This window comes from Cylas formicarius, unplaced genomic scaffold, assembly GCF_029955315.1.
Source record: "Cylas formicarius isolate icCylForm1 unplaced genomic scaffold, icCylForm1.1 PGA_scaffold_4__25_contigs__length_36172078, whole genome shotgun sequence".
NCBI lineage: Eukaryota > Metazoa > Arthropoda > Insecta > Coleoptera > Brentidae > Cylas > Cylas formicarius.
The window spans coordinates 25,078,834-25,104,844 of record NW_026844334.1 but is presented as its reverse complement, the minus strand read 5'-3'; the positions used below and the strand labels follow the sequence as shown (position 1 = coordinate 25,104,844).

The following is a 26,011-nucleotide window of genomic DNA, read 5'->3' as shown; positions in this document are numbered from 1 at the left end:
GAAGGAGATATTGAAAATATTGTATTTTTTTAATAGATAGTCAAATAATTAAAATCTATTAGAAATTTCTACAGTATGGGTCTGTCGTAATAAACAATGACATAATTTTTTTCGTACAATAAGAAAAAAAAAAGTAACTGCGCAATTAGATTCTGTGTCCAAAAGTTCTAATAAAATTCGTTTTCACGTTTATGGCAACTGATTATATCTATATGTATTTCAACGTGCAATATTATCAATTTAGTTATATAACTTAAAAAAGTGTAGCAAAGCAAAACAGTGGAATTTTGCAATTTTCAACTATGGATCCGAAATGTATATACAAAAAAGTGTCCATGAAAATATCTATCATATGGAAAAGATTTTGTCGTCACTTTTTTAATAACTTAGATAAAAGTAAACTTTCAGATATCAGGTTATTTTTAGATACATTTTAAGTTTTCAGTGCCGATCCACTCGGTTTATGATTTTTGGTCAAAAATTTTCTTGTTGATACAATTCGACTGTTTAGCCATGAAATTACAATTCTGATCAACTTTGATGTCGTTTTCTGAATAATACTGCGGATTTGTAGACAAGTGTGTGTGTAGTGCTACTAAGCTATTTGTACAGTTGCTTTAAATTTATGGTTTCATTGTAATAATCTTAAAACCTTAATAATATAAAAAGTACAAAGAAACAACCAACGAATCTTGATAAATAATATATTTCATTTCAGATTTCGCTGAAGTGAGGCCCGGAGAATGTTGACCCATCGATAGTTTAGTTCATTTGGCTTTGGATACCTAATCTTATTTCAGCCAAATATACATAATTAAACAAATATACCAGTATTGTTTACTAAATGATTTTAGGTCATTTGCTTAGTATTGTAGAATATTGTATTATAAGTTATTTAAATCCCACAAAAACTGCATCGAATATCCCGTTTTTGTTAGTTATTTATGGTAATTATTTTAATACCGTTTGTAATCCGAAAATAAACGATTAGAATAGGACTGCATTTATGTTATGGCACGAATAAATTAGAAAAGTCGTTTTGTCTTTGATGAATGCGCCAGTTCTCCAGTTCTCTGAGTTTCGAGAAAAGCCAGCAATAAACTATTGCAGATTTCGTGTATACATTGAGTAGGTAAAGTGATTTGTGAAATCGAAAAAAACTCTTTTTGAAATTCAATTTGGCGTTTCAAGCTGCTACAATTTTTATCGGTCATTGTTCACATTGCATCTACCAATAATTTTGGTTTCTATAATTTTGTAAAGATATGTATAGTCTATGGTTTATAATTACTTTAACTTCTGAGAAATTTAGAGGCTAACATGCATCCGCCATTGTATAACAACCCAGCTGGTATTGTGAATTTTTGCTAAAAACAATAAGAATAAACAATAAATAAACATAATAAACAAGATGTTCCAGAATCTTATCACTTATCATTTTGTTAAATTTACAGAAATTAAGAAAAAGAAGTTTTGTCAAAAGAAAGTCTGTTTATTTAAAACTCACAATTTTACAATCTGTATGCACCTGTTTTTCATTATCTTATAGTATTGTTTGGGATATATTAAGAGAAAAAAAATCGATAATAGAATATAAATATAACAATATAACAAATAAAGCTAAGTAAATATGTTTAGAAGGCACTTACATATATTACATATATATGTATTTGTTGTAACCTAGTTACATTTTACAATATATGACAAGGCAGTAATATAATTCATTGGGAAAATACATAAATAACCATATCATATTTAAAACCGTGGACAGGCCCTGTTGAATTTGATTCTTAAATCTGCAACAGTAAATACATATGGATTTAAATTATTGCAGTAAAACTATTTAATTAATTAATAATCAACTCAAAACTGAACGGACATTGCCATTGGCTTTAATTAAGCACACGAAATAAATTATCCACCTAATTTTAATTTTTAATTTTGTCAAGAATTCAATGCAACAAAATTTAATTTTTTGGTGAGTTTATTAAATTACATGGGAACAGATAAATATTTTTTGAGAGATATCGATGGTTGTTTTGAAAACAAAATGTCAATTTGTTGCGAACCTTTGAAAAGAAATTCAATGAGAAAGAAGTCGAATAATACTATTTCGTAAAACTCAAATGGTGTGTATTTCAAATTAAAAATTTTTTTTCTATTTTAGAATGTCAATAACTAAAAGCCTATCATAAGCCGTTATTACTTTCGGTAGTTTTCGATCGTTGTTATTTCTGAATATTGTTTTAGTATTGCTTAATCAAAATTAATATTTCTCCCACAAGAATGACAATATGATTTTTGTTTTTGTAGACTGCTTCAAAATTGGTTTTTTGACATCTTTGGCTTATGTTCAAACTCAGTTCAAGAAAGCAAGACATCTACAAAGTGTTACAGAAAATAAAAAATGCTGAACTGTCTAAAGATAACACACTGGTATCGTAGCTGCCACCGAAAGAGATACTGAACCCTAAACTGTTAGAATAAAAAAAAATCCAAATTAACTATTTAAAAAAACCAAAAGTTGGTTAAAAAGTAAATTTATTCAAAGCAGGTAAGTCATAAATTATGTTACAGCATTAAAATTATTGGGTATCAAAACCCTCATCAAGACGTTCCCAAAATGCTCTAAATATCTAAAATAAAAAAAATGAATCTTTTGCAACTATTTTTAAAGACTTTTAGGATACATTATTTTAAAAAATAATTTTAATTTTTTAAAAAAAAATTGTCAAAAAATTGCTAGCTAGGAAATAACAGTTAGTTTCTTTTTTTTTTTAACTTAGGTTACAAAGGTAGATAGAGTTAAGAAAGTAGTTCCCACTAATGAAGGTTTTTAAAAACAATGTATATCCGCAATGTTTAAAGTTCTATTGGCAATTTACTCCATTTTCAGAACATATTTTAAAAACAGAATCGACTCGTTTTAAATTCTTCGTCTGTTCTTAATTTGTTTTAGAACTTGGGAGCTAAGACCAGACATGTTGGCTATTTAATCAATTATATATGTAATACTTACTCCTTCTACATCGTAAAGCGCACCTGAACCTCCCCATGTTAAAATAAGTGACGTCATTGTCCGCGCAGACTGGATTGTATTCATTAGTCGTAATACATTGGTCTTCGCATGGAGATCTCGTCGTGCCCATACCAGGTTGAGGTATGTCGGTGGTACCACTCGGATTTGGTGGTACTTCTCTATTTTGAAATGGGTCGACATTCCAATTTGAAGGATTTGGAATATTGGGATTGAAGATACTTCGAGTATTTGCGTTGTTTAAAACGGGACGGTTCGGCCTCACTTGGTCGTTAAATAAGTTATCGTTATCAAAAAATATTCCGTTGTTGGGTGCATCCCAGAATGCTAAAAGAGCCAAAATAAATAAATAAAAAAGACAAATTTATTACTGTATCTCAGCATACCTTGCCGCTTTCCTCTTTGGTTTTTGTGGCCATCATCAGGTATTTTAAGTTCGACGCTTTTGTCAAGTGGATTCGATGCTATGAATAGATGGCCAGCATGGAATAAAGAAACATCTGCAAGGACAGCGAAAAAGGTTTCATCTTGTGCAAATCAATGTTTTTCAGAGTAATAAATTTATACATGCATTATAAATATAAAGAAGGGATGAAATTAGTTTTAATGAAGATGTTAGTGACTTTATTCACAAACAAAGTAATTTTATACATACTTGTGGTATTTTTGACATTTCGAATTTGGACATCAAATTTGCGTGTTTGCTGTTAGTAATTTTGCGAGTTTGTTGTATTCGATAAATGTTAATTAAACAGATAGTTATTTTAAATGGTTTTGCCTATTTAATGTATGGCATAAGCAGTTAGGGACACTAAATGCCAATTTTTATATTAATTGAAACATCTCTTTCATTATCATTTTTCTTATCTGTATATTTTGTGTCCGCAGGAACTGCAAGTTACGGCAGTGCCCTTCTTTCATAAAAATATTTTTATATTTATATTTTTTCATAGTTTTTGCAATGTTGTTGCAAATTTCGACGGGACTAATTATTGACATCCATGACTATCTTTAAGCATAAATATGAATGGTTTAGAGACTTAGTTAAATTGCAAAAGCAGTGTAGTCTGTATTATATTTATATCATTGCATCACATAAGTTACTTAAAAGGAGAACTTAAGTGTCATTTTTAAACTTTGATTACCCAAAAATAATGGAAATTATTTGCATATGCTTGAATCAAATTTAATGTGGTTGGGGAATAGCTTTAAATAATATATCTTATCTTTAAAACATTTGGTGGGTGTAAAATTCAGGCTTATATCAACTAAAATAATTATTTTAGATTATATTTCTCTAATAGTATATTAGGCAACAAGATTGTTAATACAAACAGCATTCTCGTTGCGATTTTTATTTGGCACGAGCGGAGTGTAGTGAAGAAGTTATCAATAGGTTGCATACTATACTTTTTCGACGACCATTAGTTTTTGGGCAAATTTTTGCAAAACAACATGAATACATTCACTGAGCAATGTGTGATACCCCCCTCAAACATGAAAATACCATCTGTGGCAAAAATCCACCGGAAACATTCGAAGCTAATGTCTTAAAGTGATCGAATATTTTAGAGTAGGGAATAGAAAAAATGAAAACAAATTTAATTTGTTATTTATTTTTATTTTTCCACTCCGTAATTATAAAATTAGCAAGCATTTGCAATATCCTGCATCCGACTGGATTCCAGTCGGATGGAGGATTATATTTTTTTTTTGTTCTCTATATGACTGATTGCCACATTGCTTTGAGCTTCATCATCTTTTATTGCTCCCTTTACGGCGATCCATCGAAGTTGGGGTGATCCCAATAATTAACAGTTTGTATATATATATATATATATATATATATATATATATATATATATATATATATATATATATATATATATATATATATATATATATATATATATATATATATATATATATATATATACATATACATATATATATACAGTACTAAAGTACTGCAGTTATTTTTTCTCCCAAATTGAAAAAACTGACTTGCCTGGTTTCTTCCTTGACCCTTCATTACATTGTACCAAAGAAAAGTAGCACACTTGATGCATAAAGCCTAGTTCAGCCACAAACGAATTATAAGTGGTCATGGAAATTTAATTGCTCTTCAATTAATAATCGACTCAGCTTAATCGAACTAGACGAACGATATACACCAATATGCAACTTGAGAAACTTACACAAAATAAACAATATAACAATAACATTACCAGCGAGCGGTTGTTTTCGGCGATTCGCTGGCGTTCGACTATGAATACGAGTGTTTTAGTATCCTGATGAAGCCTGTATCCATGGGCGAAAGCTAGATATTACAATAAATTGCCACATTGCTTTGAGCTTCATCATCTTTTATTGCTCCCTTTACGGCGATCCATCGAAGTTGGGGTGATCCCAATAATTAACAGTTTGTTTGTATATATATATATATATATATATATATATATATATATATATATATATATATATATATATATATATATATATATATATATATATATATACAAACATGTATGTATATATATATATATATATATATATATATATATATATATATATATATATATATATATATATATATATATATATATATATATATATATATACATATACATATATATATACAGTACTAAAGTACTGCAGTTATTTTTTCTCCCAAATTGAAAAAACTGACTTGCCTGGTTTCTTCCTTGACCCTTCATTACATTGTACCAAAGAAAAGTAGCACACTTGATGCATAAAGCCTAGTTCAGCCACAAACGAATTATAAGTGGTCATGGAAATTTAATTGCTCTTCAATTAATAATCGACTCAGCTTAATCGAACTAGACGAACGATATACACCAATATGCAACTTGAGAAACTTACACAAAATAAACAATAACATATCCAAACGTTTCTTTGTTTAGCTTCGGCTCACGAACCCGGTCGTACTGAACGCGATGACTCTTCGTACCGCCCAAGGCGTCAAACATGTTTTCCTTAATGGCTTAATGAATTGAGAATTTGTACACCGCGGTTTTTAATTTGGGACGATCCAAATTCTATCGAATTGGCGACAAAGAAGCAGCGCGTGGGGATTATGGTTGGTTTTACCACCTATTCATTAATTCGCATGAGGAACAAGTCATAAACAAAGGATAATGCGACTTTGACTTAAAGATAAAAATAAGCGAAAATGATAATCTTTAGCGCCCCTTGCGAGTGTATGATCAGCGTCCTTTCAATTGTTACTGATTATGAGTTGTCTAACTAAATTCAGAATTTATTTGGTCCTACTTGTTATGGGCTATTTCGTTGTGGATTTCTTGGCATTAGCAAGATAGCTTACAATACAATCTCACCGAGTCTGAATTTCTTTTCAGTAACTCGATAAGCATTGGAAAGTAATGGTGAAGCTAAAATCCTAAATAATATAATTGTGTAGTTAGCAATTAATATCGAACATATTTTAGGGAATCTGTTGACTAACAACTATCATTAATGTTTAATGTGGAAGTTACAATATATACCGCAAAAGAAAACTCTATGTATAATCGTTGATTACATATTGATTGATCAATAAAAAAAAGAAAATTTTTTTACTTCAATCGGTGATTCCCAATATAATTTTATCATGATAATTTCGAGGACAGAATTTTTTGTATTGGCAGTCTTGAAAATGATCTGTTTTTTAAGTGAAACAATTATTTTAAATAACTTAACTTGGATGGTTCAATGCTATGGTTCGTTTGTTCTAATACGAGTGAATCACTTGTTATAACAAAGCAGAAAAAAGGAATATTATTTATATTGTATTATTATTAATTTATATATTATTAATATCCATTTTTTCTTAAGAAATTGTCGTAAAAAAACTAATTTAATAAATATGTTTATTTTTCATTTTTGGAATAACGATGATTATTAAATTTGAGGATATCCTGTGATTAGGTTAATGGTGGTTTAAAGAGGCTGAGTAACTTCAATAAATTCAATTTTAAAAATATTATTGTTGGTCTTAACTAACTAATTACGTTGTTTCTAACTTTTAATAAGAAATTAATAATATGACAATTATGTTCAAAATCCTGTAAAAGAAGATATTGTTTACCATCTTTGATAATTAAACATATAACGTCAAAATTAAGCTCTCTGTTACATTTAATAATATTGAAAGAAATTTAATGCCAAAATTAAAAAAAAAGCCTTCTTCATCTAGAACAATTTAGCCAATAGTTTATAGTATATTTTGCAACAAATGTGGTAAACGGAATTCTTGTCATATTGTATAATTATTTATCATTTACCTTTTTTTAAATAATAAACTTTAACGGTAGCAGCGTTATAGAAAAAATATGACATTTTTACATTTGGGTATTATTGAACTTGGATTATTTATACTGCAAAGAATTTCACACAACTTGTAAATTCTTCGTTCAGCCACTTCCAAATATGGGTGCATAATATAAGAAAAAAAAGTAAGGTCCCATAATTTTTCGACCCGTGTGTGGGTGTAACTATGCTATTCTATCGTTGCTAGCCTTGGTTTGTTAATAGTATTATATATAAAAAGTATAACAAACGCCACTTATGTCACGAGTTTGATTTTACAAGGGCGGAACAAGTTTTTAGTACACGGTTGTTAGATTAAGTTTATAAATCATATTTTTTCGACGATGATTAGTTTTCCAAGTTTGTTTTACGACAGTTAGTTTTTGTATACATTGTTGCAAAACAGTTCAGATACATTTTCGGACCAATGAGTGCTATGACTGTCAGAACTGATAAGCATCCATTTCTTGAAATCTACTGATTGGTGACTAAACTACCCGAAACCCTTGAATTGTTTGCCACTTTGTAGATAGCTACAGTGGGTATTTTAAAATAGGAGTTTTTGGAAGCAATATTTCACTATTTCGAACGAGACGATTGATGATTGACGATTGATTATTACCCTGCGAACCAATAATTACTAACAAACTGCAAGATTTAATAAGTAACGATTATAAAGATATAATGATTTTACGATAATTTACAAATTATGAACAAAGTATCATACAAATTAGATTTAAGGGCAGGCCCTATGGAGTCTCATTTCCAAATCTGCAACAGAAGAAAATAAATCACTTAAGAATTAAAAAAAAAAGTACGTAATAAAATCTATATATAAGGCGTATACTGAACTGGAGTTTGTTTTTTAATATGGGATGATATTTAGATTAAAATTTTATATTGTTTTCTTTTTATTTTAATGTTTTACGTAATTAAAGTATCAGCTTAAACTGTTTTGGACAATTATTTTAAAAAACTTGCAATTATTTTTTTTGTGGTTATCAAGCAAATAGAATTTGAACATTGGTTGTGATGTCAAACATTTTGCAATACTTACTTTTCGAGCATCGCTTAGCGCACATGAATCTCCCAATGTTCCAATACGTGACGTCGTCGCTTCCACAAACCGGATTGTACTCAGCAGTAGCGACGCAACTGCATGGAGTGGTCGAGCTAATAGCAGGTTGTCGTATGTCTGTGGTACTACTAGGGTTTGCTGATAGTTCGGCAATATATTGATCATTCCGATTGAAGATGCTTTGAGCATTGGCGTTGTTTGTAGTGGGACTTTCTAGCCTCACTTCGTCGTTGAACAAATTATCGTTGTCGAAAAATATAGCGTTAGCGGGTCCATTCCACAACCCTAAAAGTATAATATATATAATGAATCACAACAAATTTATTGGTGTAGTCTAGGATACCTTGTTTCCTTCTCTGGTCGTTCTGTGAATCATCAGATGAATTGGGGTCGACGCTTGTATCAATTGGATTGGAGTCTATCATTAAGTAGAAAGTGTGGAATAGAAATGCATCTGCAAAAGCGAGAGAAACATTCTTTTGAAAAAAGTATTGTAGCCATCGTCTACGGTAGGTTCCAGTTTGCAATTTATAGTTCATCATTTTAAACAAGTACGATGTTACCCCAATTCGTATGTTATGGAAACAGTCAAAACGAATTTATGACTTTTTCGAAAATTGAAAATTAATTAATGAGGAAATAATAAAAAGAATTAAGAGCGTATGTTTCTGTTTATTTTTCAGAGCAACCATGTCTGAAACATTTAAGAACATCTTTTTTTTATATTCATATTGGGTTATTTAAACATAAAAAACCCTAAAAAATCGCAAAATGCTGCTGCAAAGCTCTTATGTGATGTTTTATATGAATTTTTTTGGGAGTGCTGCTAAGAATATTACCTATTAATGCTAATTTATTACAAAACTTAGATAAAGAGTTCTACAATCGAATAATTAGTTTCAACGAGCATTAAAAAACGCAAGTACTCACTGTTCCGTCGAGCCAATTTGCATATCAGCGTAGTTGACCGACTTCGTTTTGAATTATAACTTAGTGAGTACAATTCGAATAGAACGCAAAAATTGACATTGAAATTGGTATTTCTATTGGTTTGTAATTCTTTTGTGGTTTGTCGAGGTTCTTCATTTCTTAAACTGGGTCGGTTTAAACTTTGGAGTCAAAGTTGCTGCATCTTGCAAGGTACGCTTGTTAATCTAAATTTCTTAATCTTATACGTTTAACTCAGGCTATTTTTCTAATTTTCTAATAATAGCACAAGGCGCGCGAAGCAATTTTAAGTACTTACACATCATCAACAATAACATTGTAGAATGTTTCTATTTTAACTTCGACTCGCACGAACCTAGTCGGACTCACAGACAAAAATATTATACCGAATATCGTACTGATTCTAATGATGTTTTTGCAGAAAATTCTAGCAGCTTTTCCTAATGCGCGTGCGCTTATAAATCAAACATTTGCATCAGACATTATTGTGAGTGTCTCGTAAAAAATGTTTTATCATCGCTAAATTAGACATCTAATGGAGCATATAAAAATATTTCCTAAATTTTGTAAAACACAACCAACCATTTGTAAATAATCCAAAATGGTCAAGGCAAGATCTACTAAAGGTATCAACTTCTGACTAGCTTCTGAAAAAAGATCCCAAAATAGTTTCAGCAGGTTTGGAACTGAATACCAATTTTACCTTTAAAAAGATCCCACGAGAAATGAGAGGATTTGTTTGCTATTAGATAGGCAGATGGATTTAGTTATATCTCGGGAACCACAGTATATTTTAGAAATTACATATCACCAACCCTTTTTGATTTAATTGAATAACCAATAACACGCTACCCAGTCAGTGTACAGCGTTGTCTAAAATATTCCTTACAGTCTTCACTGAAAAAATGTGCGAATCCTTTGCAGAATCTGACGTGGTGGGGCTACTATAAGAGGTCCGTATTGACCATGACTTTGAATAAACCCACATTATTGCGTAAACTGGTCTAAGGACCAAAAACGGTGGAGACTATGGCTATAAAAATCTACACAATTTGCCTTCTAATTTTCCATTTCGGGTTATGTGGTGCCGTGTTCGAAAATAACCCGTTTCTAAATAAGGGTAAGTTGTTTTTGATGATTTCCAATTGTCGTTTTTGTAAAATTTAATTGCCCGAAAATTGCTGCATTTATTGAATATTGTCCAGTGGTATTTTTTCAAGCAGCTAATACCCTTTTTTTCGCATTAATTAAGTTAACTCTTGATTAATTTCAAGTAAATCCCGAAAACTATTGTATCTCAAAAGAAATCTTGCTCATAAATAATTTATTAAAAATCCTAAACTGAATAGTTGCCTAGCCCTATAAGAATAAGACCTATGGTTATGGGAACACATTTACTTAAGATCTCTACCTTTTAACTACCTAAACTAGGGAATCAAATTGATTAAAAATAAGCAATACCAAATAATCAAATATCTCATGCCTAATGGCTTCCTCAGACACTCGTTTATTAAACAATCGCTCCGCAGCGCTCTACTTGTGCCAAACAAACTCGTGACTAAAGTGTTTGTGAAACTGATTGAGTAATGTATTATCACCCGCCTGTCACCGCTTATAATATGTTTTTGGAAAAAAAAAATAAATCAATTAAATTGGTGAGGAATATTATAAATAATAAAATTTAGTGATAGTTTCTAAAAAAAAAACTAGAATTGAATCTGAGTACGATAAAACTGGATTTTAATACAAAAACTTACGCTATTTTATTCGAGTTTTTGTAATATATATTATTATTTAAGCTAAAGGTAAATATTAATTATTTACTAAAATTCACATTAAAATCTTTTTTTATTCTATCCTTAAAATTATTTTTTTTTTCAGAAGTACTTTATCTTAATTTCCTACTTCATTTTAAAATATTTATGATGTTTTCTGATCAAATTTAATACAATATATTTTTTTCTGTATTAAGTCTTTATGAAATTATTAATATTATTCTCTACATATAACCTACATATATATCTTCACCTTAACCTTTTATGAGTCAAAGATAGTTAAAATAAAATGCAGGTTAGTCAATTTACATTTTAAAAGTTGGTTCCTGGTTATAGAAAATTCAGTACCGAAAATACCTAATATAAAATTTCATTTAAAAACAAAACCACTTTCTATAAAACTTTTTTTCGTAAATGAAATATATTTCGAGATAAGAGTATAGAGCAAACGGGACACTTAATACAATGATTCAATTATGAAAAGACCAGTACACAATATTTTTGACTAGCTAGAATCAAACCCAGACTTTTGCAAGTGTCTACGAACGGAAAGGTTCAGGCTGGTTTACCAGATCAATGCGGAAAATTATTCTACTGTTTTGGGTCCCTCACTCACTTTTCTATTATTTTTATTAAATTTTGCAAGGACAGTGTGTACAAAGTACTGATAATCCTCATTTAAAACAATTCATATTGAGGTGGATATATTAGAACAATTTTAATTTTGTAGATCCTTTGTATCCGACAAGTTATTCCATCCCCGCAATAAATTTACAGATATGTATGCAAGAAAGAATGTACGTTGGGTTCCACTTGGCAAATTCTCGACGGCAATAACATAAATTGCGTAAAATGCGACCATCTAGTCTTGTTGCCAGACACGTATGCTCCGTACCATCCGGCTATAAATATTTGTAAGAACGTGTTTCAAAACGTGGAACATGAGCTAGCAATTTCGATTTTTTAGTTTTCAATGCTCTCGCTCTGGAAGAAATATCTTCACATACTTTATGTGAAGAAGATGATATACGTGGCGTCATATATGAATGGGTTCAGAACTTTTAATTGTTTCCATTTGCATTTGCTCGGACGTTGTTATTTAGAAAAGTTGGTGGAAATATGTAGATGGTCCAAGAATTCATTCTGTACACTCTAGTTCTTTAAAATTACAAATATTAAGGGAATTTTTATAGTATCCAGTAGATGTATACATACATATGTATACATATATATATATATATATATATATATATATATATATATATATATATATATATATATATATATATATATATATATATATATATATATATATATATATATATATATATATATTTCCAATTTAAGGAGCAACAATATTCTATTGAAAAACTGAAAAATTATACTCTAACTTGAAGGAAACAAACTGAGAAATTGCAATTTTGATTTTTGTTGGAATCGAAAAATTGGAAAAGTACTCTTACTAACTATAGCCGCCTTTGAATTTTCCTGTTATGTAGAACCTGTTAATTTTGTAAAAATGGGTAGATATCATGATTAAAATACAATAAAATACAGAAGTATTTGAATGGAAAAGGTTTCAAGCAAAAGGCAAAAACTCAATTCGCCTACTAGTCTTGTATAGAGGAATTCCTAGAAAATTTTGAATGAGTTCCCGAGATAACTACTACTGGATAGGTGTTTTCAAGTTAGAGTCAAATGATAAAATTTCATGAATTAAATATGGCTGAAAATTAAACCTGTTATAACTATAGGTGCATCTGAAATTCAATATTCTGGCTCTTTTGTAATGAAAATGCAACTGCAGCTTAGTTTAGGAAAGAAGAGAATGCCGCTAGATAACAATACAAATTATGAATTTGTAAATCAGAGAAAGGGTCACTTTAGAATTTAAATAGCATTCAGTAAAAGCAACCCAACGGAAAATCCTGACACAGAGGTCGAGCAAAAAAATAAAAAGACTAGAAATTGTCTCAGCTTTAAAACAGTACTTTACATTTTAAACATGGTGGATATTTCGGACACTATGAAACAATTTCCAAAAATTTTCTCTTGGCCGATTTAATTATTTATTTTTAAAACTTCATTAACGCCGCACCTCGTTGCCCTTACTGCTACACTAAATTCGGCAATTTCCTTTTTTCTTGGCAGTTGTAATAGTTACGTAAATCAATTAATGCGATCAATGTAAAGAAATGAAGCGGAGTCAGCGCAAAGGGTTACTGACCAATCTCACCTAACGAACTTGTAGTGTGTAGGCAAATACGTAGATTAAATCTTTAGTGGTTGCAATATTTTTTAATAGGGATGCCTTTTTCGGAGTGCTCGTTTGACGAAGATCTTTATAAATTTCACCATTTAGTGGGATTTTATATTGCCGCGTGGGCCACTGACCAGCGACACGGAACCCACGAACGAGAATTGTGATCAATGAAAACCTCTTAAATTATTTAAGAGTACAAAAACAATGCTGACATGAGTAAGCTCTTACAACCGAATAGGTATTCATAAAGTTCAGTAACATTCCTTGGTGCAACTGTCGTTCTTATCTCCCTTGCATGCGGGGATAATAAATGGTCATACCGGGAGTAAAATGTACCTGCTGTAAAACTTATAAAGCAGGAAGATTTAGTTGACAGTGCGACACCATCGTGATTTTCTCGAAATAGATGTCACTTAGCTTATTTCATTAAAAAAAAAAAATTGTTCTGAAGTATACCAACATTTTAAAATCAATCTAATAAAAACTAAAATTTTCGATTAAAATTAATTAAAATTGTTTTAATTAAGTAATTAATTAGTTAATTAAAACTAATTGATAAACAAAAAAAATGGATGAATTAATTGTTATGAGTAGTCCAAATAGTGACTTTTTTAGATATTTAAATCCCAATCGAGTAATCTTTTATAGAACTTATAGTTTGATTCCAATTTATGTATAAAGATTTTTTTTTTCATAGAATCTTAACCACCAAAACTTTTAACGTTTTATAAACACGTGCAATAGAAACTTAATATTTAAATAGTCGTATGAGCTCGATGCTGTCCTCAAAGGGTCATATATGGCCCATATGGATGTATATCATCACATATTTTTGCATTCCCTGGATTCTGGTGATTTTGGAAATCAAGTTTCCTTAATCCGCGGGAGTATGTTGGTATATCTATAAAGGGATTTGTATATAGTCAGTTTTCTCGAAGCTACTTAAAAAATTAATTGATGGAATCATTATAGTTGCTGAAAGTGGTAGGTCGACTATTATTATAGTCAGTTGGAGGCCTTTTAGATGAATCATGATATCTGTTTAATTATGAGGCTAGGAATTCTTTGGATATTAGAGTTTAATTTTTTTAAATAAATAATTGAATTGAAGGTGTTCTTCGACTATCCCATTGTGGTCATTGTTTTTTTCCTTTTTCATTAACGATATTGGCAGTGCTTTTTGAAATATATTTTCCTTCTTTTGATATCGTTTTAATGCAGATTGATTTAGGCTGTGTTATGTGAACGAAGAAAATGGCTAACAGTAAATTGGGCAAAGAAAAGTGTCTTTTAATATCGTTCCTTAGATCACATAGTAGTCAAGGTAATGTGACCCAATCAATGATTAAAGAGTTAGATGTAATACTTCATAGCTGCTAGCTAGTATTTAGAAACGAGATTTATAGATGGAATTCGAAGCTTGGGGTTTGTTAGAAATAGTTGTAATCTTCCATCTACCAGTAATCTACCATCAGTTTTCTGAGAAAGTTTTGCTGACCATAACGTTTCTATTTATTATAGACCTCTACATGGAATTTAGGATATATAATGAGACTACACGATTATCGGATTCTCCTTGTTAGTTTTACATGGAATTTGGGATATATACTGAGTCTATAGGATCATCGGATTCTCCTTAACACCGCAAGAAGAACTCGCTGTTCTCCTCTGTTTAATGTTGAGTTTAGTTGCTCCAACTATAGCTTCCATGACTCTCTGCAGAAAATTTTGCACTGTTTAGTACTTATGAATTTGATTCAATTGTTGTAGACTGGTTGACTGGCCCAGTGTAATATATCATCGTACTTTCATCTGTTCTATTTTAATGTGCCTTTGTATCTGTCGTCATCTTATACGTTTATTTATATACTAAGTTTTTATTGGCCGCTATTGTAAATAGTGATTTCTCAAATAAATAAGCAATAATTTTATGAACATAAATATGAAGTATTTTCAATTTATTTTGATAGCAGTTTGATTTTCTCAAATTTTTGTTTGTAAAATAAAAAAAATCATGATTAGTTGAAAAATGTTTTCTATGCACAACAATTTTCTGATTATAAGCTTCATATATTTCAAAATAATACACCTTTCATAATATTTACGAATCCAATAGGATGCAATAATATCCAAGAAAAACATTATTTTGATAAAAACCATTCCAAATCTTTGGTTTTTAGGTCTCTTTTGGATATTACATCCAAATTTTCCTCTTTAAAACATTTCCATTTAAAACGTGCCAAATATTTGGAGAATAATTTTCTGAGACTTATGCAACAAAAAACAACTATGTTACAACACTTCTTTCTTCAAGGGAATTACACAGTTAATTCAAATGATGACTCCACCGGATCAATACAGACGCCTGGCCCAACAAGGCCGAGTTCCGTATGGGTGCAAGTACCAGTTTCGCAGATGTCATCAATTGGTAACAGATATCTATTAACATTAGATAATATTTAAGGGAAAGCGCATATGTTTCTGTTTTATAGCTACATCAACCTCGAAGCCCAATTCTGAACCAACCAAGCCTTCTTTCCCAAGTTCTAGCTCCAAGGAGCCAGTGTTCACCATAGAACCTCCAGAAATTTTATACGGTAAGTTTAACTTAGCATTGTCAATGCTTCTTCTGTCAAGTAATCAAACTTAACATTTTTTAGGAAGCCAATACCTCAACAAAAAATGTCTCAAGCCTAGAGGTCAATTTCCGAGTTATTCCTGCAATAAGTTTGTTAACTGCTGGGATGGAATCGCCAGCGAACAAACTTGTCCGACTGATTTGGTATTTAACCCAGTTAAGGGTTATTGTGATTATCTGTCGAATACCGATTGTGGTAAGAAATCGATAGAAAGTAAGTTACAATTTTTTCAGTACCTTTGAAAATAACCAGTTTTGTTTTTAAGACTCCCCTGAACAAAGCAATGTTTTACCCCCCACCACCGTGACACAAGCGCCTATTGTAACTTCGAGTAAGTAATTTTATGACAAATTTATTGTCAACAAAAATTTCAAGAAATACCTAGTTAGCACAAAACAAAATTTTGAAGAATATTTTGCAACATTCTTATGAATGCTGGAAACTAAGAGGCAACAATATGCACTTTATGCCGTGTACACCCGTATATATATATATATATATATATATATATATATATATATATATATATATATATATATATATATATATATATATATATATATATATATATATATATATATATATATATATATGTTAAATTTGCTGCCGCTCAGCATGAGGGAAGGAACATTAAAAAATATACATACACAAAGTACTTTTGTTTTGGATTGTCAAGCGTTATTATGTCTGTGATTGTCAAAATTTCAATTGTAAACTATTTACTAGTTATGCTTTCTTCCATTTGTATTTTATCTATTATATTTTACTGCATTTTTATCATCAAATTAATAATTATAACACTGTGAAACGATGTCGTACATTTTTAAGTGTGAAAAGGAAAATAAGCGATATTGAAATATCATATTAACACTTACTACCTTAACTTTTCATGTTTATCTATATAAAATTTGACCCATTTTATTCTGCTTATAGCAAATTCCGACCTAAAACGATTTTGTCGAACCGCAAGAGGCCTTTTCCCAGGAAGGACTTGTGACAAATACGTCAGTTGTTGGGACGACAACGTTATCGAAGGACAGTGTCCAGACGGCACGCTTTTCTCAAGCAAGGGATATTGCGATTTTGCGCAAAATGTAGAATGCATTTCATACGACGCCGACTCGGTTGGTCAGGCGACTTTGTCTGCTAATAATACAGAAATAAAAGACAACAAAACCGCCATTAATGTTTGTAGGTTCACTGCAATTCCAATACATATTTGAAGAATTCAACCGACGTTATTTTTTCAGCAAACTCAGAATTACAAAAGCTATGTAAGCAATCGAAGGGTCTATTCCGAGGCACATCCTGCAACAGATATGTCAATTGCTGGGACGGAAATGTCGTCGAAGGACAGTGTCCCGAGGGAACGTTGTTCTCTACCAAGGGATATTGCGATTTCGCCCATAATGTAGATTGTGAATCTCATGATAAAACAAAATTAGAACAGCATTGTCCTAGCGAATTTGGAACATTTAGAAGTAAATCCAATTGCAGCAACTATTACATATGTGCTTATCATAAAATAGTAGCCAGATACGAATGTCCTGAAGGCTTTCATTTCAGTGATGTAAGTGCGACTTGTTATATTCCTAGTAAGGATGAATAATATTTTTGTAATTGTAGATATTGGGTGTTTGCGACTACGCCAGTCGAGTAGATTGCTCTCAAAATTCCAATGTGAATAAAAAAATCGGTATCGGTGAGTATACAGCAATGCCTAACGCCTTCGCCAGATATAAAAATCTAAAACATTTTTGTTTAATGAACAATATCATTGGTTACCATTTAATTCTCTTGGTTTATGTTTTATGTTTATGTTTATATACCGATTTTTGTTAGTAAATTATAATTTTGAATATATTTTATATATAAATAAATTTAGTATTTTTTTCATAATTCTTGCTATAAATATTTGTGTGTTAGGCCCATTTATTATGGAATGATAACTTATATCAGACCCTATTAAAAATATCAAAATACCTTAAACGCAACAATAGCAATTTAATTATTTTAAATAATATAATATATATACACCAAGATATCTCCTAGTAAAATTCTAAACTATGTTTATCATACATTTAACTTATATTTTAGCCTTAGCGTTTCTAATAAATTTTGTCAAAAATAACATTTACAACTTCTTTTTTGTATATTTAGGATCGATTTCCTTATAAGAGATGTACTTTATTGGTCTGTGGCGATATTTTAAAAGTAAAGAAATGAAAAGTTATCCAAACTTGAACTGAAACTTTTTAAAAACAATTTTTTTCAAATCGACACTGCCCATGTTTAGAATTTTATGGTATATAGTATATAAATTAAAGTAATTTTGGTTGCCTATTTAAAGAATTAATATATTTCAAAGTAACATTAACAATAAACAAAATTACTAATAATAATAAAAATTACAAAGTTAGGTGGCATAGCTAATAGTACTACTTTTTTGAAATAGTAAAACTTCTTATTTAAATCCCAAATACAAAATACAAAATTGAGAGTTTCTATCTAAAAAAATGATTTTTAATTTTTAAGTTGTTAATTACTTAGGTACAAGATTTTATATATGAAATATGTCTGGAACTTTTTGTGAAATTCAACAATTCCTCAATACATACGTACGTTGCTCCTTGTCCACGAAAATACATACATCCTTTATATGCAATAATAAAAAAGTTTAAACTTTAAATAAATCCAAACAACATTTGTGTTGAAGATTTTAGATATTTTTTACAGTTTCTGAGTTGAAGTGTCATCCCGTGATAAAAAATCATGAAAAAACTAAGTATTTTATTAATCTTATCTAATAGATTTTCTCTTTCAGCAAATGAGAACTGTCCAATCACAAATGGTGCGTATAGAGATAGTCAAAACTGTGCGTCATATTATGTCTGCTCCCTTGGGAAAATTGTAGCAAATTATCTATGTCCGCCCGGATTTAACTTTAACAACGTAAGAGAAAAATTACTGTTACTCTAACTATTGGGGAGCTTCAATTTTTTCGAATGTATGCAGGTTGTCAGACTTAATTATAGTTTTGGATTTTTCTATAGAAAATAATTCCATTTATAAGAATAATGATTAATTTTATAAGCAAACACACCCTTATGACGATAAAAAATATATTCCGCAGGATCGTGGGACATGCGATTATGCAGAAAGGGTCAACTGTAACCAAGGGTCTATCATGGTCAATATTGGAACCAGTTCGATATTGCCAGAAATTCCTCAAGGTAATCAAATAAATAGCACGTAATAAAAGTCATTTGAAAATTTAAAATAACAAATATTATATATAAATTAGAATAAAATATTTAGAATTTTGCCTTATTTCGAGGAAAGATTTACCACAATTACAGAATAGATTAGTGACTCGTAAATAATTGCAAGTAAATTAAAATATGTGAAAATTATATTGTTCCAAATTGTCGTTGTAGAAATTTTTGAAATTAATTTTTAAGGTCAAGAAATTGAAGCGCACCGTTATGTTTTAGAAATTATGAACAAAGTTCGAAGTTGTACTCCCGGCTCAATCTTTCCTTTAAACTCTCACTGCACTTCAGCCTGCATTTGCCGAAGTGGACTCGCCGAAATAGTACAATGTTCTGCGGGACTTGCATATGATTCCAAACTCAATAAATGTGTTCCAATTCAATTGGCTGGGTGGTAAGTCAAACCAGAGTTCTTATTTGCCAATTTCAAAATTACTAATTCGTTAATTGAAATATTTTACGATATCATTAATTCAGTATACCACAATACATTCAATTTTTACTTAAACAATTTGATATCAATCTGCTAGATTAAATAAAAACAACATAAAATTCTTATGTAACGCTGTTAAGTGAAATAGGTTGCATACCTCGTCGATAAGTATAAATGCTTTATGGAAATATTGACAGTCCATCAGAACAGGAACCTTTTCATAATGTTTCTGTATTGTTACAATAAAGTTAAAAATATTAACCTTTTTCTATTTTAGTTAAATGGAGAATGCAGCGATAAAGACTGAAATGATAGACTTAAATGTAAGAATTTAGATTAATATGAAATTAAGAATTACAATCTTTGTATTACCTTTAAAAAATATATTATCCAGAATAATTGTCTTTTTATTTATATTTCCTAAAATGCTACTAGCAAATTATAGTTTCATTGGACGGGCTTTTCAAGTCTCAGTTGTGTTTCATATTAAACAGGTTGTCCCAAAAATTGATAATGGTGTGAAAGTGAAGTTTTTTTTTTAAATTAGGCTCCTCCCCTATTATATATAATTTTGCTATTTCAAATGTAAAATATATGTCATGAAATAAGTTCGTTCATGCGATACTTAGGAACATCCTATATAGAACTAGCCAAGAACGATAGGCAAAATTTGCCAGTACTAATGCTCATTATTAATTATTTTAGACTGGAGACCATCTTCATCTTAATGTGAGCAACAATTGGATATAATAAATTTTTTCTTTAGGAAACATCAAACAAAACCTATTATTCTGTGTAGAACATATTAGAATCTTGGAAGAGATAGAACTTTAAACTTAGAGAGTAAGTATAAAATTAGTTATAAGGCCATCGAAGTGCTAAATTTACTCTTCTCTGCATGTGTTATTTCATAGTATGTCGGTGTGATTTGGGGAAGTATATTGAAATTAAAAAAATTCAGATCTTAAATTTTAGGTATAATCGTAATTTCGTTATATGTCACATAAAGTTCGTTTGTTATGTGCTACTACATTTATATTACTATTAGAATAATTACATTAATAATAATAATAAGTGCTTTTAGTTTTTGCAAAAATACTTTTACAATAAATTCATAAGGGTGGCAATATTATTGTACCAACGTACAAAGCATGTTCTATTACAGTATTATCTACCTAGTTTAACTAGTCACATGAAAAGAACATAATTTTTAAGAGTTTTCTTAAATACCTCTGAACTGTATAAAGATTTAATACAGCTCAGGACCTGGTTATAAATTTTAAGGCTATTGCAACAAAAGAATTTCTGAAAAAGGGCTGATAGGTTATGAATAAAGGTAGGATAATTTAAAAATAAAAGCCGACATTAAACGTGATATAGTTTTTAAGATTTAACCATCGCGAATCATTCATGTTATTTCGCTAGGCCTTAAGAAAACCAAATTCACTCAGACGTTGCTCGTAATTAAGTATACATACTGTGTAGTTAGCAAACTTAACTTTTAATGGCGGAGTTTGTATTTTAATAAATATTTTTTCTATGTTTACTGTTTTGTTTTTAATTTTTAATGATCATCAAGTTGAAATACCTTATGATAAATAAAGAAAAGTGTCTACCTATTTCACTTTTTAATTTTAAATTTTCTAAAATGTTTGTAATAAGAAAATTATAAATTACTTATCCACAGCTAATTCTAAATTGTCGGAATGCTGGACTGACTTGGTTTAGTTGAGGGAGAACTACTGCAATCGACTACCACAAAGCGACCCATAAAAATGTTTCATACTCGAGGGCATCTTCTACATTTGTTAGTATTCTTGTAATGCTTATTCTTTATGGATGTTAGTTATCACATTACTTCAGATAACTTTGTTGACTGCTGCTCAGAATAGGGTATTACAGATCATTGCAGTCCATTTTTGTTAGGTTCTTAAACCATGAAGTTCTCCAACTCATCTGGCATCTAAACTAGTTGTAGTAGATAGTATTTTCCGTTTCTCGTCACATGTCCAAACTATCCCAATTTTCTAGTTTTAACGGTGTTGAAAACTTCCATTTATTTTTTATCGCCGTATACCGCAATCATGTGTCACGTGAAGCATGCATGATATTGTGAGCAGGGGTCGGTAGCACCATATCTCCAAGGCTTCTAAACGTTTGCATGTAGCTTCCGTAAGAGTCCATGCTTCTGTACCATATAACAATACCGAAAATATGTAACACCGGAGGATATGCATTCGAGTTTGAACGCATTTTATATAGCACCTTCCGTATGCGAGTGAATCTACTTCTGGCTTTCTTCATCCTACATTTTATTTCCTGTGAGTGATCTCGGTTTTGATTGAGATTTCACCTAAGAGATATGTTTCGTTTGCTCTAGGTGTGTATTATTAACATAAAACTGAGTGTTATTTATATTCTTTAATTATTTTGATGACACGATTTATTAGTTTTTAAATGCCTTTAGCTATGTCAGTCAACGGCACTGTGTCGTCCGGATGTCGAAGTGTGATTTTGAATAGTTCTTCCGAATAGCTGTAGCGACAATTTGTATGTATGTAGTGACATATCACTACTCCTTTTTTATCCCAAAGTTCTATATCGTTCAAATCTTTTGCCCTTTGAATCAGGAACTGATTGCTAAAAGGCCTTTCACTTGTACCGAAACCAGTTCTGAAACCAAACTGAGTTTCAAAAATATTTCGCTGTAGTTTTTGTTATGGACCGTCAATTATTTTATGCAAATAACAAAATTTTAAGATACTTTGGGGTAAGCCATTCCTAGAGTTTCTTTAGAATATTTTAAGAATTCTTCTGTTGCACCACAAATATTTCGTTACCCTCGGTATAACCTAAATTTATATAATCATTCTGATATAGGTTGGGAATATATTTAATTGTCCAATAAATATGCTCCATTTGCATTTTCTATAAATAATTTTGAAAAAATCATTGTCAATGATTGTGTTGGCATGTTTGCATAAGTAATTTCTATAGCGAAGAAATTAATTGAATGATTATAAGTCATTTCTAGTTGGAAATGCTCCTTAATATACTTCAAATCAAACTACATTCTAAATAATCTTAACTTTATCATTATGGTATTGTGAGAAAAAATCGGTAAATGGTATATTTTTTTTAGTTTTGGTTGTTTTGATTTACTAACATAGCAACCCATTCTCATATTTGCTGTACAAACTAAGCTGATGCTAATGAGTTTTTCGACCATCTATAATAATTCTTTTGGATATCTCATAAATACAAAAGATATTCAGTGAAAGTGTCAAATTACAAATACATGGAGGAGATAACTTTCACTCTCAATTTTGTCATTTGTATGTGTGCGGATACATTAAGATTTTACATGACGTAAATATAAATGGGTAATGATTATCTTTTTAAGTTAAAAAAAACCATTGTTAGCACCTTAACCCTTGATTGCAACTAATATGAAAAAAGAAAGTTAAGTGAAAAATATTTTAGACTGATTAACACAACTCATGGGTTATAAAAACAAAGGAAATATTTAAAATTTATATGGAGTTTCTCCTACAACGCTTCCACCCCACCCACTTCATTTAAAACCCTCGGACAAAGTAGAAATTGAGTTTTAAAAAAATGAATACTAACAGATCCGATAATGAATTCTGTAAACCCAAGTACATGATTTCAATTTTATTTGCCACAACTTCATCGCAAAGGTGCAATTAAAAGAAGGCGTTTATTTCTGCATCACAATTAAATTTTTAATGTTGCAGTCATGTCACAGTTACTCAGTACAGTTATGTGATTGTTAAGTTTTATTCCGATGACAAACAATTTTTATGCGGCTAAGTTAATATAAAGCATTCTTCACTTCTATTCTAATAAATAGTAAGCTCAACTGAAATTGTTTTTTTTTATTTTATAAGTTTGTGTTACGAGTTCCGTCATTATTGCCGCAGAATAAAAGAGAGTGTCATCATTAAATGAAATGATTGTCTTGAAAAGTGAACTGAATAACGAGTTTTGCAAAATTTAGTGCTTTTGTTTTCAATGTGTTTCCAACCGAGGTTACTCACAAAAATCATGATAGCAAAACTCATGCGACAAGGAATAACTCTTATTTCTACAATATTGTAAAAATTTACTCAGTATAACTTATTACATTACAAAATAATTCATTTAAAAGGTTGATAGAACATTAATTAGACGCAAATTTCAATTCTTGCAGTTAATAATAATTCCATGATAACTTTCATTTCAAAATATTTTCAGGATCAAACTACACATTAACATATAAATATATATACATATATTGGTATATAATTTATTCCGGGATATCATCCGTTCGTTTGTTGAACTCCGACTGGATGTTTCGAAAATGACATCTTCAATGCTCGCGCTCCTAAAATGTAGTAATTAACTTTTTTTGGAGTTTAAAAACCCGTGGCTGGAATTTTCCCATAGTTTTAGTTAGTTAAATTAGTTAGTCAGTGGTTAGTCATTTGACAATACATAAAAAAGGCATTGCAAAATAGTGTATGATGATGTAAAACTGAATCTAAGTAAAATTCTTAATATAATAAAATCTGGAAATGTATTGGACAATGTTATAGTGTACCACTGTTACAGTTCAGCCGGACAATTAACCGACAAAACATCAATATACCTAAATATATATTGGATGTTGCAATATTTATGACACACAAGTTTTATGACATTTTTATTATATCCATCATATCATATCATATATATTCACTATTGTTTCAAAGAAATATTGGTTGACTGATCTACATTTAAATTCATACTCGAAGCGATGATTGATTATATTATTTGCAGTTTGATGATCGCTTCGAAGAAGGTAATTTTTTTTGTCTATATTGGTTTAATTTAAGTGGACTACAAATGTTTTCATTTCTCCTCTTGTCTTACAATGCAATTCTGAATTTATTCTAATAATATCAAAAAAAAAATTGCATCAAAAATTAAAAGCAAACCTTAACACAGCAAATTTGCCCAAGTTGAAGTTATTTTCTTCATTTCTGTTTATTAAAATAATAAATTTAAAAAAAAGGAATTAGCAACGGAACTGAAAATTGCGAATTCAAAATATTGCTTTCTTAAGTTTAATGGGAGATGAATTGCAGTTGGTAATTAGTTTTAAGAATCACGTCAGTTTCGAAAATTAGCATGTAGCGTTTGTAAATTTTACGGATTTCCATACTGTGCTCACCGTGGCACCAAGAGGCTTGCGTTATATAACAAATTGTAATTCAGTGAGCACTTTTATGCATGATATCCTGACGCGACGGTTCAAACGGCACGTGACTTCCATGTGGGAAAAATAACGGAAAGGATTAGGGTCTCACGCTCGTTGCGTCTGCTTCCAAAAATCGTACAGGATGTGTAAATTACCTACTAATCGGTCAGATAACTGTTTGGGACTAATTTGGTAATCCCAACAATGAACTGTTGTTTATTCGACCCGAATATTTTGGCTAAGGATACAGACGAATTAAAATTTACAGGTTTTTAGATTTTGAAATTATTTTGGATCGAGAAGTAACAGGTCACTAGTAACGACAGAGATATTATCTCATACTAAGCGGGATTGGGCAAATTTTACGATGGAAATATTAGGTGATATAAGTTAAGAACACGAGAAACAAAGAAATATCACTATCTCGGAAAAGTTGTTAATACTCACCCGATCTATTAAATATATGGAACCCATACTCTCAAAAATGAGAGTACAGTTAGGAGTAGTATATTTAAGAGCTATCAATTCTCAGTAATCAACAACCAACTGAAGTCAGTGCTTTGGTGGAAAAAATAAAATTTGAAGCAACAATAATCTTTTTGATGTGTGGATCGAAATGCTAACAAGAAGAATGGCAACACTTGATATAAATATAGAAAGAGTTCGTTTTGTCAAATATTTGTATCAACTATTCTGGAATTAAGAACCATTTTTAATGGTTTAATGTTTTTCCTTAGGTATTTTACATTTTCTGAGTTTGGGAGTTGGCGTGATAAAAGTATAAAAGCATCATCGGCTAGCTACAAATCTAGTTACAGTTGATGAAGTACCCATGGGACTGGGAAATAATTAAAAAATTGTTGAAAATCTTCGGAAAAATAATTCAGAAGCACAATTGCTTTTACTCAGTATCTAGATTATGATTGTAAATAACAACGGTAAAAAAGTTTTGTAATTTTTGATACAAATGTGCCTTGATGGACAGCATCGTTGGT

The 26,011-nt window shown here is 30.3% G+C and overlaps 2 protein-coding genes across 4 annotated transcripts; one reads left to right on the top strand and one right to left on the bottom strand.

The window, feature by feature from the left end:
- Positions 1–1,308: 1,308 nt before the first annotated feature.
- Positions 1,309–9,810, bottom strand: LOC132701422 (uncharacterized). Its single transcript, XM_060669301.1, has 7 exons — positions 9,691–9,810; positions 8,788–8,898; positions 8,424–8,729; positions 5,046–5,150; positions 3,424–3,537; positions 3,020–3,364; positions 1,309–1,367 (listed from the first exon to the last, which is right to left on the bottom strand). The coding sequence occupies exons 1-7, from the start codon at positions 9,707–9,709 to the stop codon at positions 1,309–1,311; spliced, it is 1,059 nt and encodes a 352-aa protein (XP_060525284.1). The 5' UTR covers positions 9,710–9,810.
- Positions 9,382–20,168, top strand: LOC132701153 (peritrophin-44-like). 3 transcript variants are annotated; one of them, XM_060668864.1, is made up of 12 exons: positions 9,382–9,584; positions 15,745–15,858; positions 15,923–16,027; positions 16,091–16,282; positions 16,335–16,400; positions 17,003–17,260; positions 17,320–17,639; positions 17,696–17,771; positions 18,894–19,021; positions 19,203–19,302; positions 19,564–19,735; positions 20,052–20,168. In XM_060668864.1, the coding sequence occupies exons 2-12, from the start codon at positions 15,846–15,848 to the stop codon at positions 20,053–20,055; spliced, it is 1,434 nt and encodes a 477-aa protein (XP_060524847.1). In that variant the 5' UTR covers positions 9,382–9,584; positions 15,745–15,845; the 3' UTR covers positions 20,056–20,168. The 3 variants fall into 3 exon arrangements, with proteins under 3 accessions (XP_060524847.1, XP_060524849.1, XP_060524846.1); XM_060668866.1 differs by having other exon boundaries at positions 9,410–9,437; XM_060668863.1 differs by lacking the exon at positions 9,382–9,584 and adding an exon at positions 10,237–10,512.
- Positions 20,169–26,011: the final 5,843 nt, after the last annotated feature.

Excerpts from the sequence above, each read along its gene's own strand:
- LOC132701153 (XM_060668863.1), top strand. The coding sequence starts at position 10,422 with ATGGCTATAAAAATCTACACAATTTGCCTTCTAATTTTCCATTTCGGG. Across the intron at positions 17,261-17,319 it reads CAAAACCGCCATTAATGTTT|CAAACTCAGAATTACAAAAG; the intron begins GTAGGTTCACTG and ends TTATTTTTTCAG. Across the intron at positions 19,303-19,563 it reads ATTGCCAGAAATTCCTCAAG|AAATTATGAACAAAGTTCGA; the intron begins GTAATCAAATAA and ends GTTATGTTTTAG.
- LOC132701422 (XM_060669301.1), bottom strand. Across the intron at positions 3,538-5,045 it reads AGGGTCAAGGAAGAAACCAG|ATGTTTCTTTATTCCATGCT; the intron begins GCAAGTCAGTTT and ends CTGTCCTTGCAG. Across the intron at positions 3,365-3,423 it reads CCAAAGAGGAAAGCGGCAAG|CATTCTGGGATGCACCCAAC; the intron begins GTATGCTGAGAT and ends TGGCTCTTTTAG.